Source organism: Lepidochelys kempii, chromosome 8 (assembly GCF_965140285.1).
Source record: "Lepidochelys kempii isolate rLepKem1 chromosome 8, rLepKem1.hap1, whole genome shotgun sequence".
Taxonomy (NCBI): domain Eukaryota; kingdom Metazoa; phylum Chordata; order Testudines; family Cheloniidae; genus Lepidochelys; species Lepidochelys kempii.
In genome coordinates, this window is record NC_136387.1 from 32,552,394 (window position 1) to 32,570,162 (window position 17,769).

Here is a 17,769-nt window from a genome sequence, read left to right on the forward strand (position 1 = left end):
CTCCCCAGGGCCTGAGAGAAGATGAGGTCTCCCATCCTTGGGAGCGCTCTGAATCTGGGCTTAGCTAGCCCTGGTCCTCTCCCCTGGCACGTTCTTCCTGTGCCTTTTTATCAGTCCTCTGTTTATGACCTAATTAATCCTCTAGCACCACCCACCTGCCAGCCCGATTAGATAATTACATCCCAATCAGACCAGTCTGGGGGACCTAATTAGTGCTACAGTGATCAGAGTGCTGTCTGACCTGCTAGCTCCCAGCACTGTCACACCCCTATTACTATCATTTTCACAAGGCAGGGGGACAGAGCCAGAACAATGAATCCAGGGACCCACCGCCATGTTTGAAGTTCAGATCTGGTCCAAGTGTGATGGCTTGGGGCCATCTCTACAAAGGACCCATAATGGAATTATGAATCCAAACACACGCAGACTAGGGAGATATTTGGACCTAAATCTTGGTCCAAATGTCCTGGCTCTGGCTCAGATCTAGAGGTAATTCCCTAGTGTGCTGGGCATTGATTTCCACCCATGTGTAGTTCTTTGTGACTAACACTATTAAGGAAGTGAGAGAAAAGAGTGAAATAGAAGAAGGCATGTACTTCTCTGCTCTTTCATCAGTTCATTCTGTACCTCTTCCTACAGCGGCTACAATATAATGTTTTTCAATAGAGCAACTCTGCAAATTTGGCTCAAGGAGACCCTGAGCAAACAGCATTTCACGACCCTTCAACTCAGCTGTCAGAGGGAAGTGTGTTTCATATGTATGCTTTCCAAACTACATTAGAGAAAAGCTTCTAGGTTTGTATGCATTTTTATTTATCAGTTCCAGATCAGGAACCTGATGCTAATTTCTCTTTAAAGCCTCCGCAGTACATTTATATTCCAAAAACAAAAAAGGAGTGTGACGTTTTCTCTTTCTCACTCGCTCGCTCTTGCTGTGTGTGGGGGGTTCCTCCCACCCCTTGGCTTTACTCTAAAGACCTTTGCATTTCATTACAGTCTCAAGATGAAGGTTCTGGAGGTTATAGTAGTGCTGGTAGCCCTGGTACAAGTTTTTCAGAGTTTCCCCACATTGTACTACAGGAGCTGGATGAGATTGTTAAGGGAAGGAGATAGCTGTGGAAAATGCAATTTGGAACTTTGCTCCAAGCCTACACACTGTCCAGCCGGGACTGTATTAGATCACTGTGGCTGCTGTTCTGAATGTGGGAATGTGGAAGGGCAGATCTGTGACTTGGACAAGGTCAATCATTTCTACGGGCAGTGTGGGGAGAACTTGGAGTGCAGGCTGGATGCCGACGAACCCAAATTTGGGGAAATCCCTGAACCACAATGTGTCTGCAAATCCCAGGAAAGTGTCTGTGGACCTGAAGGCAAGACCTATGCGAACATCTGCCAATTCAGTGAGGCTTATTCTGAGAAGAGAAGAAATATCAACATGAAGCACAAAGGACCATGTGAATCAGGTAACATACATAGACATGTATACCAAGTAAACTGTTCTCTAAACCAGATATATAAAGGAGACAAAGATTTGATGTTAATTTCTAGAAATATCTTTTAATGTTTCAGTCTTCTTACAGCAAAATTATGCTTCAGCATCATTATAATTACAATAGTACTTCTTTGAGATTTAAACAAGTAATTCATCAGCTGGTGTTTAATCTTGTGTGTTGTAAGCTTGTTTATTACCATAGTGGATTTTATATCACATGGTCACTAATAAGCAACAAATCTACAGACTAGGTGATCTCCAAATATGTGGCGTGTGAACTTGTATATTACACAAGTTATATGTAAAGTTATATATGACCATAATGGAATTAATGTCACAAAGTCACTAATAAGTGAAAGATGTTCAGAGTAGCTGAACAGAAGTGAAATGTGGTGAGGGTCAACCACAGAGGTAAAAAATCTATAGAATTATTATTTAATGCCTGAATTGATATTGCAGTGGTGGGTAGCAAGGCATGTCTCAGTTAATATGGTGGTGAAACCGGAATGGAATGGAATAGAATAAGGTTTGGAAATCACTTTAATAAAATTCCACTCTTGGTATAAAGAGTTAAAAACAATGTAACAATGATTTTTAAAAGATCTAAAGACCCACTGATGATTACAAATCCACACATTAGAACAGAATCAAACTGGAATAATTTCCCTAAAGGCATTTGCATTCATGGCGATTATATAAAATTAAGAACCTCATTTCAGTTTGTTGAGGCTTTAAACTAAATACACCTTTGGCTATATTTTATTTGCATAGGTAAGAAACAAGCATTCAAATGCAGCTACCCCGCATAGCGGAGTGGTAGGAGAGAGAATGAAGTGATTAGGATAGTTACTTGAACACTGGCTGTTTTTACAGTCTGATTTTAATGTGATTCATCTTTCAGGAATTAGTATCACCATCTCACACAGCCGATTTCTGAGTGACCTAATGCACATTATGGAGAAAGGTCCAAATTACACACAGCGAGACACAAATAGGGACTCAGAATGCACATATAGAGGGACTCTCTATACAAGATCTCAAAGTGTATATATGTTTGCAGTTTATCTGAGATTATATGTAGAGTTCACACACAAATCTGTACACATGAATATTCCTGTTTAAAAATGTAATGATGCATCATCTCCTATCAATTGTTTTATATAGTATAAAATGTTGCTTGGAAGTAGCCTCATTTCTTTGCAGAGAATTTGAAGCTTCTTGTCTCTTCATGACTTTCTCCCCGAAAGTTTATTTAAATTGTTTGCTTGTTTTACTAAGCTGGACTAGTAAGCACTGAGTGCAAGCAGAACCAAATGTACAGGATCCTCAGGTTTGCACATCAGCAGAGATGCCAAAGAACATTCTCCAAATGCTTTAGCCCCACTGCCCCTTGGAACAGAAAGGATATTGCAGAAGACTAAAGTTGCACTGAAAAAATGTGCTTGAAACAGGAGATCCAGAATACCGAACTGTTCCACTGATAACCTCTTGTGGTTCAGAGGTGATAGAGGTGATAGCTTGTACGTTGGTTACTGGTACAGCATTTGGCACAACAGCCTATAGTCCTCGAGGTCCATGTCGTATTCCCGCTGGGCTCTTCCCATTCTTGGCTGTGAACAGACAACCCTGGGCCAAATTCAGAAGTGATATAAATGGTGGGTTTTGTTACACTCCGGTCCACATATATTTGCTCCCTGGACCCAGGGGGCAATTGCATGAGGGTGGAGGTTTACTGTCCGGGGAGAGAACAGAGCAATCCCCCTTTCCTGTAGGGGGTTTGCCAAGCATCTTTAATTTGTGGCCTTGGCTCCATAGGAGTGTTGCTGGCCAAGGAGCTCAGAATGTGCACATCCGTTGATTGTCCTGCTCCCACCCTCCCTCCAGCAATCTCAGTGCCAGGCAGTTCCAACCCCCCGACAGAATGGGGGTTGTTGTCTGCCAGCCCAGCACCCACTCCAGACTTTGTCATGAGGATCCTATATGCTGGCAGGAAGGAATCCAGCTACAGGGACTCCAGCTACATGAATTTGCATTCATGCTGGGATGGAGGAATTGTTGCAGGAAAAGCAACCAACTAGAGGATGCAAGATAAAGTAGCTCCCCCTGCCTCCATCTCACCTTGTCCTCTCCAACCCTACCAGAGTCCTTGCTGACTGAGGTTTGGTAGCACTGCTGTTCTAGTCCATCTGTTCATTCTCCTCTCCTGGCATGCCAGAGCTCCATGGGGAAAGGTTGATACTGACTCTCCTAAAATCCCTCTGCAACCACACCCACAGTGCTGCATACATAGAACTAGTCACTTTAAAGAGAACCTTGGTGGCTTTAGTTTATAGTCTCCTTGCAATTTATCAGTCATACATTGGAGTGGGGAGCAAGCGGTGCGTCCACCTCTGGTCACACCTTCTGTTCCTTAGCACTCCCATTTTCTGCTGCCTACACACTGGTGCGAACAAGGGCAGCATATCAGCACTCCAGTATATTTACAAGTGCTCTTGCAGGTGGCAGGCATTTCAAACACTGATTCTGATCCACTCTGTAATTGTGTAAATCAGTAACTCGTGGATCCTGGGAGTTAGACTACATGACCCTTGCTGTTCCTTCTAACCCTATGATTCTAATACTGATTCTGCCCCTGTCTGTCTCTCTGGCCTTGCACAAATTGTTTAGCCTCTGTGTGCCTCAGTTTCTCCAAGTGTAAAATGGGCATAATAGCTCTTTCCCACTTTTGTAAAGCACTTTGCAATCTAAGGATGAAAACTCTGTAGAAATTCACAGTATTGGTATAGCAGCAGAGCAGAATATACACCTTACTTTATATTTGTGCACTGTGTAATGCACAGGATAATGGGACTTTATAAGAACTTCAGCATGTTTTACTTCAGTGCAATAAAACTTTATGTGATCTTAGGGGAAAACATTAAGAAGTTATGAGAGGCTGCCATGCCAAGTTGTCATACAAAGCTCTTTGAATTGTCTTCCACCAAATGAAAGAATAGATAGGATTTCAAAGGGGAATATTTGCTTAAAAGCCAATTCCAAAGGGTATAAAAGGCATTTTAGCTCTAAAGTGGCAGAAAAAAAGTAAAAGATTAAAAGGTATTTTAAATCATATGTCACTAACACAAATGCCCAAGAATCTAGATGAGGATAGTACATTGAATGTGCTATTCACCACTGCTCTGTGCCTTGTGAGCTTGTTTACAGTGCTGCAAAGTGTGTGTAAAAGGCCACCATTAGGTTATGGCAGTGCTTTATACCAGTTTCACATAGCTACAAGTAACTCCAAAACGTGTAAGGCAGTGGGAAGTCTAGGCCCTGAGATTGGCAATTTGTCTGTGCCTAGGCATTCTGCTGGTTGTCCTTTGTATGAGAAACAGATGTTGAGCACGGATCGGTATCTTTTGGTAGCATTCTGTAAATATATACATCACTAATCTCAATGCATGTTGTTTTCATACTTTTCCTTCAAAGCATCTCCTGTCCCAGGGATGCCAAATAGATTAATTGTATACAGCAACTGATGAATAAACAAATAACAATAAACTCCTTTCATCACAAGAGCAGACTTTTATCTTCTGTCTGCCACAAAAACACACACACACACACAAAGGCAAAGTCACACACAAGAAAAGGCCCTTTTTCCTTCCCTGGAAGGTTGGTTTGATCAATTTCTATAATAGCTTACAAAAATTGTTAACTGTATAGATGACATGCAGATTCTCCACACTTAATACATCCTCTTTCAAACCTTTGCTGCTGTTGATTTCACGAAGCAATAGACCCAGCCCACAGCATTTCTCTTTACAGACAGTAGCACAAAATACCAGATTATTTTAATGGGAATTTTATACTAAAGGAGCAAAGGAATAGTTTACCACCTTGTGTGAATTGTGTTACAGATCAGACAAATAACAGTAAAGATAAATATCATATAGTTTGAGAAATATACCATTTTGTTGTTACCAGATCAACATTCTTTAGTTTGAGTTTGATGTTGGATTGAAAAAAATATAATAGCAATTAGAAAATGATTTCTGCACTTTTTTCAATAGTTTTGGGGCTTATGGCTATTTTTCTCATATCTGTGGCGGCAGCGATAGGTAGGGTAAAATTCATGGCCAAGATTTTCAAAAGCAGCTAGTGATTTTGAATATTCGCTCTCCCTCTAAATCCGTCCTCCTTAAAGCTTCCACAAATGGAGGCACCCCAAATCATTAGCCACTGTTGTAAATCCTGGATCATACCGCTGGCTCAGAGTGTAAGTACACTACCTGGTCCCTGGAGAACTTGGAGTCATCTATAGCTCATCTTCCCTGTCCCTTTGCACAGGTGCTCAGGAGAGAGGTTACAAGGGAAGCAGCTGTGGGGAAATGCTTTTTGGTAGATAATGCTCCAAAGCCAGAAGTCTGGGAGCTTTGCTGTTTAGTCTCTGATTGTGTTGAATGATTTCCCTGTCTTGTCATAAGCATTTACCTTTGCTGAAGGGTAACTGTGTCCTCTTCTGGTGAAGTAATTCTACAAGTAAATAGGCTTTCTGAGGTGAACTATGTGGGGATTTGAGGGGGAACATACTCCCCTGCAACCCAGACTGAGAGCCCTGATCACTAGTCTTTGGCTACTGCTCTAGCCCAAGCATGGTTTGAAGCAAGTGAATTCATCCACGTGGTAGACTCACTGGGTATGTCTATACTGCATTGTATACCCACGTCTGAGCATCCACACTGCATTGTAAACCTGAGTTAAAATTGCTGGGTTCGGGTCTCACAACCGTGCTGATGTGTTCAAACTGCACTGTGCAGACCTTCTGACTGGGGTCTGTGGCTTAAGCTGATTCCACACTCCAGAATGACAGAGCTTGGTTCTGAGTCTCAGTGAGACTCCAGTTCTTACTCAGCACTGCTAGCAGAGTCTGTGGGTCTGAGTCCAGAGGGGATCCAGGCCCCAATCAAACTGATTTCTGTTTGGCTGGAAGAGGGGCTTGGGCTCAAATTTCTGTCTGAACTTGGGTTGATAGTGCAGGATAGACATACCTACTGTGGGCGTTCCCCTGGCCTGCTCAAGAACTCCCCACATTTACTCCCACAGAACGCCACTCTGTGGCATGAAAGGGGTTGCAAACCCCAACCTCCCTACCCCTGTTGCCTCTTCAAAGCTCGTCCTCATTGATTCCCCTACTGAAGCACAACTGGGATGTTTCAGGCCTTATGCTGTTGGTGGAAGGGGAGGCTGGATTTCAGTCATAAAGACTGTGCCAACCTAGAATGAAGTGGAACAGATACACTGCATGTGAGATGCTCCCCTCAGGAAATGCTAGAGCAAGGTATGTGTATTAAGGGTAAAGGCACAGTTATGTGAACACAGACACACATGCAAGGCCAGAGTTGGAGGTATGCAAGATCAGAAACACATGCAAAAAGGAATTTAAAAATTTTAAAATCTGGCCTTCAGTACATATTGTTCTTAAAGTGCTGGATTACCTGAGTTCACTTTGCCCTTGCAACAGGCATCGAGATGTTTTTGTGAGACCAGATTCTTAAATCATGCTGGGTTTTTTTTAATCTTTTAGCACCTCACTTTTGATTGGAATTGTTAAATACTGCAAATAATTTGTGAATATTCATTCAAATTCCAAGTGCCTGCTTGGTTTGATCAGTCTATATACCTTTTTATTTGCAATGGGTGTGTGAGCTTGCACTGTGCTGAGTGTTCTGGCCCTGATCCAGCAATGTTTTTAAGCACATGCTTCACATCAATCAATCAGATTGCCCATGTGCTTACAGTTAAGACTGTGTTTAAGTAGTAGATTGGAGCTAGAGTGCTCAACACCTTGCAGCACTGGGTCCTGTTTGCAAACAGCCACACAAGCAAGGTTCTGTTCACAGGAATATCTGTAAATTTGAGTTCTTTAGATGAATACTTGGATCAGCATCTGAGCACAGGTATCCAGAAGTAAGAAGGAATATTCACCTGTTTAAAAAGTTTCTCATCTAATCTGTGAGCAGAAATAACAATCTACGTAACGAATAGTAACAAGTCAAGTTAAACATTTTGGCTTCCTATGCTTATCTGTACTTCCATGGGGAGTCTCATTAAGATCAATAGAACGACCAGTAGTAAAGTTAAGCAAATGTGAAAATTTCTCATCCCAGCCATTCAATGTATCCTTATGAATTCCGAGTATATTAGGCAACTTTGAAAATCTCAGCCCTAAAGGATTTGAATGCCTAATTCTCATTAAAACTCATGTGAATTAGGTGTTCAAATACTGTAGTCAGCTTTGAAAATCTGAGTTTAGAAGAAAACCAGGATTGTTTAATGAGCAATATATAAATAGCAAATGAGATAAATTTGCTGGATACTTTATCTGAAATGCATAATTTGACCTGGTTTGTATTTGATGTTGTCAGCACCTAACTAGATCAATTCTATCTGACAGCATGTATTGAAGCTATTGTTTGGAAATCTGGAGCATTGCTTTGCTTTGACAATTTCAGCTGCTGAAACATTCATTCTGCAGAGACCTATTGACTCAAATTTCACAGGCAAAAATGTATTTATTATTTACCAAAGCTCCCATTGCCAAGCATCTGGGACAGGGGATGAACTATGTGGGGATTAAAATAAATAAAAAATAAAACAATTAAACCCAAACTGGACCTAGTGTCCCATAAAATACAGACAACTTTAAAGAAAGAAAAAAAGAGATAGGAAACATATGTTCAACTGAAAAATGTGTGTTAGTTGTGGACAAACATATTGGGGGAAAAATGCAACTAGATCACCAAAAACAAGGCTATAACAATGATCACGTTCGTTTTTTTCTCTGATTGTTGATGTAACAAATCATCTAGTACGTTCAATACAGGCATAGTACATGCTGCATATGTACATTCAGTAGATGCATTCATATAGTACATTCATCCTGACTCTTATCCTTGAACTGTTTATTTTCTTATTGTGTTCATAGCACTGGATGGGCTCCCTCTTGTGGTTAATGTAAACCTTTTCTTCTTTCAGCCGAACGTGTGAAAAGCTAGTGAATAAATAAGGTAGCTTTAAACTACAGTATAGCTGTTTATTTTTTATTGGGTAAAATGGTTCAGATAACTGGTCGTTCATAAGACTGAGATTCTACTGTATTAGTATTTTATGACCTCTATGTAACATGCAAAAATGCATTCTCTTTGCTTTTTCAAAACAAAGTACTGATATGTGCTCAAAAATATTAACAATTTTTAAACATATGTTATATTAAGCTGTGATCAAATTAGGCAAGATAGAAAAGGCTTATGCCAGGTATATTAAGCATTGTTTCACTCAACACTACAAGTCCTCATTCTGCATGTATTGATCTCATTTATAAGCTCTGTAGCCCGGTATAAGGTTATATTGCATGTTTGCATTGTAAACTTCTGTAACTGTGTAACTCACCAAACAGGAAAGAAGCATTAATAAGTGTAAATTGCCGGTCTTGTGGACAACAGGGCCTTTGGAACCAAATGAACCATTGTAATACCTCAAAAGGACAAATACTTTGATTACCTTCTCCACTGGCATGAAGAGGAGTCAACCACTGACACTTCTATCACAAGGATCGGCAACCTTTGGCACATGGCCCACCAGGGTAAGCCCCCGGCAGGCCAGGCTGGTTTGTTTACCTGCCACATCCGTAGGTTCGGCCGATCGCAGCTCCCACTGGCCGTGGTTTGCTGCTCCAGGCCAGTGGGGGCTGTGGGAACTGGCGGCCAGCACATCTCTCAGCCCACGCCGCTTCCCACAGCCCCCATTGGCCTGGAGCAGCGAACTGCGGCTAGTCGGAGCTGCAATCAGCTGAACCTGTGGACGCAGCAGATAAACAAACTGGCCCGGCCCGCCAGGAGGCTAACCCTGGCGGGCCACGTGCCAAAGGTTACCGATCCCTGTTCTATCAGTTTGGAGTCTGGGGAGAAGGGGATAAAAATCTCTGACAAGGAGAAACTTGGTTCTTTTTGCTGCTTGGACTCTAAAGGGGCAAGAATCGCTAAGCAAAAGCCACTCAGCTGTTTTGCCTGGGTTTGCCCCAAAGGACATACAAAGTCAGCTTATGACAGCAATTTCTATTATCTTTTGAAACTCAAGACTGATACTCCTTTGTTTGTGTATCTTACCTACTTTAACCTCATAAATAATTCCTTTTTTTCTTTTCTTATTTAATAAACGTGTAGTTAGCTTATTTCAGGATTTGCTATAGGCATCATCTTTGGGTTGAGATCTGAGTAAGTGACTGGCCCTATGGGACTGGAAGTAACCTGAATATTATTGTGATATTTGGTGTAAGTGACCATCTGTGATGCCTAGGTGGCAAGATAGACTGGAATGCCCAAGGGGACTGTCTGTGCCTCCATGGTAAGACTATTATAGTGCATTCAGAGTTCACACTTGTTACTGGGTGGATGAAACATAATTATAGAACATACCACCAGTTTGGGGTGTTTGCCAGCCTCAGAGCAGACTATCAAGAAGCAGGGCACTCACAGTTGTGAGCCGCTCCACATGGCACAACAATGTTGTGTGACTTTTTCTTACCGCGTACAGACAGTTGCATTTTACCATGTGCATCTATCAGGCTCTTTTCATATTGGTTCCTTGCAGCTCCTGTTATTTCTTTGCCACCTCAGGATGCTCAGAATTTCACAGGTAATGACGTCATCTTTGGCTGTGAAGTGTCTGCCTATCCTATGCCACACCTTGAGTGGAAGAAAAAAGGGAATAAAATGTTTCTGCCAGGAGATGATGCCCACATCTCAATCCAGGTAGATCATACTTATTCCATGTATCATGTTTTATACTATTGAATTGTGTGGAGGAGTTGGAGGGTTAAGGAGGCTATCTCATTTTTACTGACGTTCTCCTGTTGCAGAGACAAATTGGGTGAGGTAATACCTTTTATTGGACCAACTTCTGTTGGTGAGAGCAGGTTCAGGTCTCCTGTTGCTTCACTACATAGCCCAGTTTATCTACATATGATAAAAGGTTTAGAAAACCTGACCTATGAGGAAAGATTTAAAAAAACTGGGCATGTTGAGTCTTGAGAAAAGAAGACTGAGTGAGGACCTGATAAGTCTTCAAATATGTTAAGGGCTGTTCTAAAGAGGATGGTATCAATTGTTCTCCATGTCCACTGGTGGTAGAACAAGAAGTAATAGACTTAATCTGCAGCAAGGGAGATTTAGGTTAGATAGTAGGAAAAACTTTCTCATTACAAGGACAGTTAAACTCTGGAACACACTTCTATGGGAGGTTGTGGAATCTTCATTGCTGGAGGTTGTTAAGAACAAGTTGGATAAACACCTGTCACTGATGGTCTAGGTTTACTTGGTCCTGCCTCAGCGCAGGGGCATGGACTCAATGACTTCTCAAAGTCCCTTCCAGCTCCACATTTTTAGGATTCAATGAACGTCAATAACAGGATACAACACTATTACAAAGCCTATGTTATTATGATAAATAGCTTGCCAGCACGGGGTGCTACAGTATGATCCTGCCTGGGAATTAAGAGAATTCTGCTTTCAGAAGTGCTTGATGAGAGAGGACAGCATATGTAGAGGAAGAAGTAAACCCTGAATGTCGCACTGTCTTGGTTCTCTCTCTAATGGATCTGGTCATGATCCAGCAGTCCTTACGAGGCAAAACTCCCATTAACTTCACTGTGATTTTTGCCTGCATAAGGACAAAGGGGATCTGGGTCTCTGATCGTTAGCAGTTAAGTCGCTGCTGTCAAGATTAAAAGTGTATATTAAATCTAATCCAAGAAGGTATATACGAAGGTGGTGTACCCCATGCTGAGGAAGAAGTTCCTTCACCGACTTGTGTGGCAGGAAAAATAAGAGCTTTCTGGCCTAGAAGGTAAAGTGGCTGCAGGCCTTGGTAGGGACAACAGCCTTTAAAAGGAAGTGTTCGGGTTGTGGGAGGGGCCCTGGATTCCAGAGATGAAAAGTCCTGTGCCTGGACCTGGGTTGAGAAGCCCTTTGTCACCTTTTATGCTGTTCAGACCTGGGCACTGCAGGCAAAGTGAAACAAGTTTGCTTTTGAACTCCCAGCCATGTTTGGGATTCACCACCCTTCTGGAGCCAGAGCTTCCATAGACCCCTGCCTGGAAAACATGGAGCCTAGCACTCAGCCAGCTCAGTGCAGGAGCCAGCTGGTCCAGCCCAGCGGGAAGGGCTGAGTCTCCTCCCCTAAAGACTAAGACTCCACCTGTGATTAGAGGGGAGCAGTACCCCCTGGAGAATGAAGGTGGGGCTGGGCCAGCTGGTCACACCAGAAGATAATAGAGGTACAGAGATCTAAAAGCCACCATTTCTACCCACCTGTACCCTCACCCCCAGAAAACTTTAAAGGATGAGAAGTAGGGTCTGGGAGGCATATGGAGAAGCTGGTGTATGGAGCAGAAGGTGGAGTCAGGTGTGGGGCTGGGGATGCAGAGTGGTGTGTGTGTGGGGGAGGTGTCAGGGCTGAGTGTTGAAGAAGTTTGGGGAAGTGGACAAGGGCAGCATGAGTTGAGGAGGCCAAGGGTAGCAAAGGGGAGGGGCACACAGGAGTAGTTACAGCTTGGAGGCCAAGGGGCAGTGGCAATGTACAGTAATTGAGAGCACAGTTTGGCCCCAAACATAATCCAGGTAATTACCCTTGTGAAAAGCATCCTCTTCTCTGGTGTCTGCTAAACCTTGACAGTGTGTTTGCCTTCTCTAAGGCAAGAGGTGGGCCTCAGAAGTATGGTGTGACAGGGTGGCTGCAAATTCAAGGCATCAAGAAATCAGACGAAGGCATCTACATCTGCCAAACAAAAAACAAGTATGGCACTGCGTATGCATCTGCAAGACTGAAAGTCATTGATGGTAAAGTGTTTTTCTTTTGAGTTGAAGAATTTTCAGCATTTGGTTTCAACACTTAGAGCCCGGGTTTCAAATGCATCTGCCTCACCTGGTAATGCAAATCCTCTGTGTTGGCACTTAAACTGATGCTCAGGTGCATAAAGCAGGCAATTGCCTCTCCTATGGTGTGGATCTGTCAGGGGCTGAGCACCCACAGTTCCTACAGACTTCACCTCACAGGGATTGGCCCTTATGTACTAAGGTGAGTGTCCAATTCTGAATGTCCTATTAAGAGGGCCACATTTGAAAACCATGTCCTGTCACTCTATCCTTATCCCTTATCTCTTATCAGCTCTAGGTATTTTTAGTCAAAAATGTGTATGAAGTGCAGTAAACAAAAATAGATAAACTGGTTAATATCATGGGGATTTGCTACAATTTTCACCTTTTTCCACCTGAAAGACACTGTGGATCACAACTGTAAAGTTCACAAGACACAAATTATTCTGCCATCCCTTTTTACACAACCTCCCCTTTGACTACAGGTAGAGTTTCATATCAGAACCATAGCTGCATGTGGCCCTGAGCAATTCTTAGAACTTCAACAATTCTGTTTAATCATTTATTTTTTGAAAAATTAGGAAGGAATTTGGAATTGCTTTTAATAAGGGTGCTTAGAGAAACACGTGAAATAACTTTTACTATTTATTTTTTATTGGGCCCAGTCCTGGAGGCGAAACTCCTTTTTACTTTAAAGAGAATTGTGCTTGCATTGCATGGGCAGAAGCAGGCTACATTGTTCATGTTTCCCTCTTGATATGGTCCTCCTTCTCTTTGCCAAACAATGGGATTAATTTTACAATGGTAATTTCATGTGCAGAGCACTTGCAGGATCAAATTCATGGCTTACTTGTGTTTGGAACAGAGTTAAAATAAGTGTGTTTTCAACACTTGAGTGTGAGCGAGAGCTAAATACTACAAAGCTTCCGTTGACTTCAATGATACAGAAACGAGTCATCAGATATTGCCTCTTTCTCTCCAAAAGAGAATTTACTAATCCATTAACAAGTATGTTTAGCTCACTGTAGAATTCTAAAGTCATGTTATCTTCCTCTTAGTTCTTGCTTTGTATATGTTCCTTTTAATGTGGAGACAATTTATGTCTTGCTGTGCAGGTTCATCCTCTACATTTCAGATTTCTGCTGGCAGCAGAACCACAAGCTACGCTACAGATTATGGAGACTATTATGACCATACTGAAGAGGAGGAAGAAGATGAATCTGGGGACTATGAAAATTGAAATAAGTTCCTGTGTTAGTCTAGACTTATTAAGGGTCCAATATCCTTCCCTTTCAGCTGTATTTACTAGTGTGATCTGTTCTGTAAAGAGTCGTTTCCTTCCCACAGTTTGTATATCATTCTTCTGGAATTTGCAAGTTGTGCTCAGTCATTTGGCCAAAGAGTACTGTACTACATATCAGTAATAATAATAATCAGATAGACCAGGGGATCTCAAACTGGGAATCATGACCTCTCGGGGGTTGCGAGGTTATTACGGGGGGTAGAGGGGGGCACGAGCTGTCAGCCTCCACCCCAAACTCCGCTTTGCCTCCAGCATTTATAATGGTCTTAAATATATAAAAAAGTGTTTTTAATTTATAAGGGGGTCACGCTCAGAGGCTTGCTATGTGAAAGGGGTCAACAGCACAAAAGTTTGAGAACCACTAAGATAGACCATAGGCTGGTATTGTCAGACTATTGAACACAACTGCTAAACATGGACCTGCCTATTAAGTATTCTGAAAAAGATAATCTTCTCCATTTTAATTTTTTAAAATGGTGAAGATTGGATTAACAAAATCAGTTCCGAAATTAACGGAATTCTTTACCTGACATCCATTATCTTCTTTCTGCATTGCCCATGTAGATATCAAGAGAGCATTCACAAACACAAGTAGTTACGATTGCAAAATAGCTTCAAATCTAACTCCTTTCATACTTTCAGGAAGATTTTCCTTTTCTGGTTTGATAGCTTCTAGGGTTAGTCTCAGCCCAAAGTGAATTGTCTTTTTTTTTTTTGAGCTGAGTGCATGAAACAATTACACCTTTCCCACTGTATAAATACAGCAGGTCTCCTAAGTCATCATCCTCGTCAGGGGCAGAAATTTACTATCTGACAGAAGGGATCTGGGACCCAAGGAGCAGTGAGGAAAATCCAGGGCTGCCTGTGCAACCAAACCGACAGACATACTGTATGGCTCCACCCAGAATTATTTATTTACCTCCTATTCTTTCCCTCCATCTTGGAGACCAATGTCCAAGGCATGGATCTTCACTTATGCTTTAAGCAGCATTGTGTAAGCTGGGGCTTTCTACAAATTAATGTGGAGTTAGCAGGAGTGGCTACTCCTGGTCTCTGTCCATACCCTTCAGACACATGGAACTCCAACTGCACAACGGTCACATAGACAAAATTTTGTGGGCTCCAATGCTCACTTTTTTTGTGATGCTTCCAACTAACAGTGCATTTTAGCTGCACACGCTTCTGATCCCTTGAGATATTGCATTCATGGAAATGCCAAAGCCATTTTTTAAAAGCAGAAAATTATTTCTTTTTTAAAACATTCTGGGAAAATTCACATACATTTTTCAAGCAATCTCAATGATTGACCAAATGGAACACAGCCAATCTAATGTACTCTAACGGCCTTCAGTCTTGTTTCTCCACACATTTAAAACTTTAACATTTGGAATATAAAATGATAGCCCTTAAAAATTTGCCTAGATTTAGATAACTAAAGAATTACCTGAGGCCAAGATATTCAATAATGGGTACCTGTAGTTCAACTCTTAAAGCCAAATTTTGGGCACTAAATAAGTGTCCTGGTTTTCAGACATGCTGAGCACACATTACATCCCATTGCACCCAGTGTTTAAAGTCTTGGCTTCAGTATTTTCAATCTTCCCTCCATATTTCCTATACTAAATACAGTGATGTATAAGAAATGCAGGAAATAATGTGGTAATATTCTCTATTTATCCAACTTAAAGTTAGGAAAGTTTTAAGTGAATCCACTGAAAATGGTGCATTGACTTTACATTAATTTAGTTTTTTGCATTTAGCATATATATATATAATGTGGGTGTTCTAAATGTATGTATTGTGACATTTGAACATCTCCTTTATTCTTAGGATGTTGCTTTTTCTGCCATATGACATTGAAAATTTAAATTTTCTTTAGATTTGCAATAAAGTTGTAAGCTGGATATGAACCCTGTTTATAGGTGCTGAAACTAGCGGTGCAGGGGTGCTGCAACACCCCCTGACTTGAAGTGGTTTCCATTCTATACCGGGTTTACAGTTTGGTTAAATGGCTCTCAGCACCTCCACTATAAAAATTGTTCCAGCACCCCTGACTCTGTTTGCCATGAGGTATTAATGAACTTCATGGAGATAGCAAAGACATATTTGGAGGAATTGTTTTTTGTTGTTGTTTTTGTAGATTTCCTAGCATGATGTTAATTTAGGAATGAAGTTCATGCCATAAGGTCATTGACAAGATCATTTGACTTAGGTTTAAAAGATGGCTTTGGATTTAACCAGTCGCCTTATTGTTATAAGCTATTACCAATATCTCTACACCTAGGCCAAACAACTTACATTTTTGTATATTAGCTAAATGTTTATTAATTTAAAAAGAAACTTGATCAGTAGATTTTATTAATTTCTAAAATGTAATCTATTTCTATTGAAAATACCCAATCCACAGACATGGAGTTCCAGGGGACTTGTTTGTTTGTTTATTTGTTCATTACTACAAACAAGAGATTACCAAAGAAAATAATTTCATTGTGGTAAAGTACATATCAACACAGGGGACCAAAAGATATTATCTTCAAAACATTATGTGTGGAGACAAACTAGAATTCTTTATGGTCTCCTGCTGCTAATGCAAAATGAAAAACAAAGAGAATGACAGCTGGAGGAGAAAAACATATATCGTACTAGAGCTGTGTCAAAAACTATACAGTTGTATGCAAACTAGATAATTTGGCTGGATTCTTTGTGACCACCCTCAGAAAGCAAACATTTCCAAAGCATAGTTTTCACAATTAAATGTATTTTGTTTGCGGATGTGTGTATTTGGGGTAGTTTAACCACTTCATTGCTGTGTTATTTATTGCCATGAAATCCTTATTCCTTTCAGTGGAAATACTGTGCAACAAAAAATGTGAAGTCATTCAAGAAAGAGGGCATGCACCAAGCTGATCTTTTCTTGGCTGCTTTCTCTCTCTCTCTCTCTTTTTTTAAATCAGACCTTTCGAAATTAAATAAAAAGGATACAACAGATTCAGCCTTTTTCAGGTGGGATAACAATATGCATAAACACAAACAAATAGATCCAGTTTAGGGTTTCTCTGTAGCAAGAGAAATTGTTCTTTTTTAAGAAACCGAAAAAGGGTTTTATTCTTTATATTCAAAATTTTTGGTGGCAGAACCTCCACACACACACACAAAAGAACCTGAGTCTTGGTTTACATTTGCCCTGCTACGCTCTATCTGGGTCTCTAATGGGGTTAGGAGGCAGTTTCACTGAGAGTTTAGAAACATGCACACACTTTCCCTCTGACTATGTTTGATTTTAAATCCCTGGAGTTTCCCACTTTTTCTGCCCATAAAAATGATTGTTCTTGCTCCCTATGAAGACTGGATCCTCAATGCAACTAAGACAAGCAGGGGGAGGGATAGCTCAGTGGTTTGAGCATTGGCCTGCTAAACCCAAGGTTGTGAGTTCACCCCCTGAGGGGGGCCACTTAGGAATTGGGGCAAAAATTGGGGCTTGGTCCTGCTTTGAGCAGGGGGTTGGACTAGATGACCTCCTGAAGATCTCTTCCAACCCAGATACTCTATGATTTTAGCTGATATAGCTACACACTAGACAAGAGTGCACAAAATTGGCATGAGCTCCACATTCCCACAGGTGAACAATGGTGTCACTCTCTAATACTCTCAATTCTGCCCAGCCCAAGAAACAAAAGCTTTAAGTTTGCTCCAGCATTGCATATTGACTGTCTTTTGAGCAAAACATTCACCCAGCAAAAGGTTGCTGTTGCTTATCTTAACACTATGCCTATGAATTTCAATGCATTTGTAGTTATTTTTTTAATCAGTTCCATTATCACAGTATTGCTGCCTCACTGTATGCAAATATCCTGACCTGCTAATATGAATGACGCAGTATTGTAATATACAAACAATTGTGTATAACACAAAGCTGAATAAAACCAAAGGCTTAATAATTTACTGTGAAAGATATAATACATTTAAATAATCCAACAGTAACACATTTGATTAGGAGGGACCCTTAATATTACAAATCTTAAAATGGTACAAGTATTTATAAGTTTTTGTGCAGTTAAATG

The 17,769-nt window shown here is 41.0% G+C and overlaps 1 protein-coding gene across 1 annotated transcript; it reads left to right on the forward strand.

Moving 5' to 3' along the window:
* The first annotated feature begins 911 nt into the window (after positions 1-911).
* Positions 912-14,064, forward strand: LOC140916519 (kazal-type serine protease inhibitor domain-containing protein 1). The gene is made up of 4 exons (XM_073358175.1): positions 912-1,463; positions 10,124-10,284; positions 12,225-12,369; positions 13,521-14,064. Exons 1-4 carry the CDS (start codon positions 1,004-1,006, stop codon positions 13,643-13,645), a joined length of 891 nt encoding a protein of 296 aa, XP_073214276.1. The 5' UTR covers positions 912-1,003; the 3' UTR covers positions 13,646-14,064.
* Positions 14,065-17,769: the final 3,705 nt, after the last annotated feature.

Coding starts and splice junctions, on each gene's coding strand:
- LOC140916519 (XM_073358175.1), top strand. CDS start 1,004: ATGAAGGTTCTGGAGGTTATAGTAGTGCTGGTAGCCCTGGTACAAGTT. Junction 1,464..10,123: donor CAAAGGACCATGTGAATCAG/GTAACATACATA, acceptor GGTTCCTTGCAG/CTCCTGTTATTTCTTTGCCA. Junction 10,285..12,224: donor ATGCCCACATCTCAATCCAG/GTAGATCATACT, acceptor GCCTTCTCTAAG/GCAAGAGGTGGGCCTCAGAA.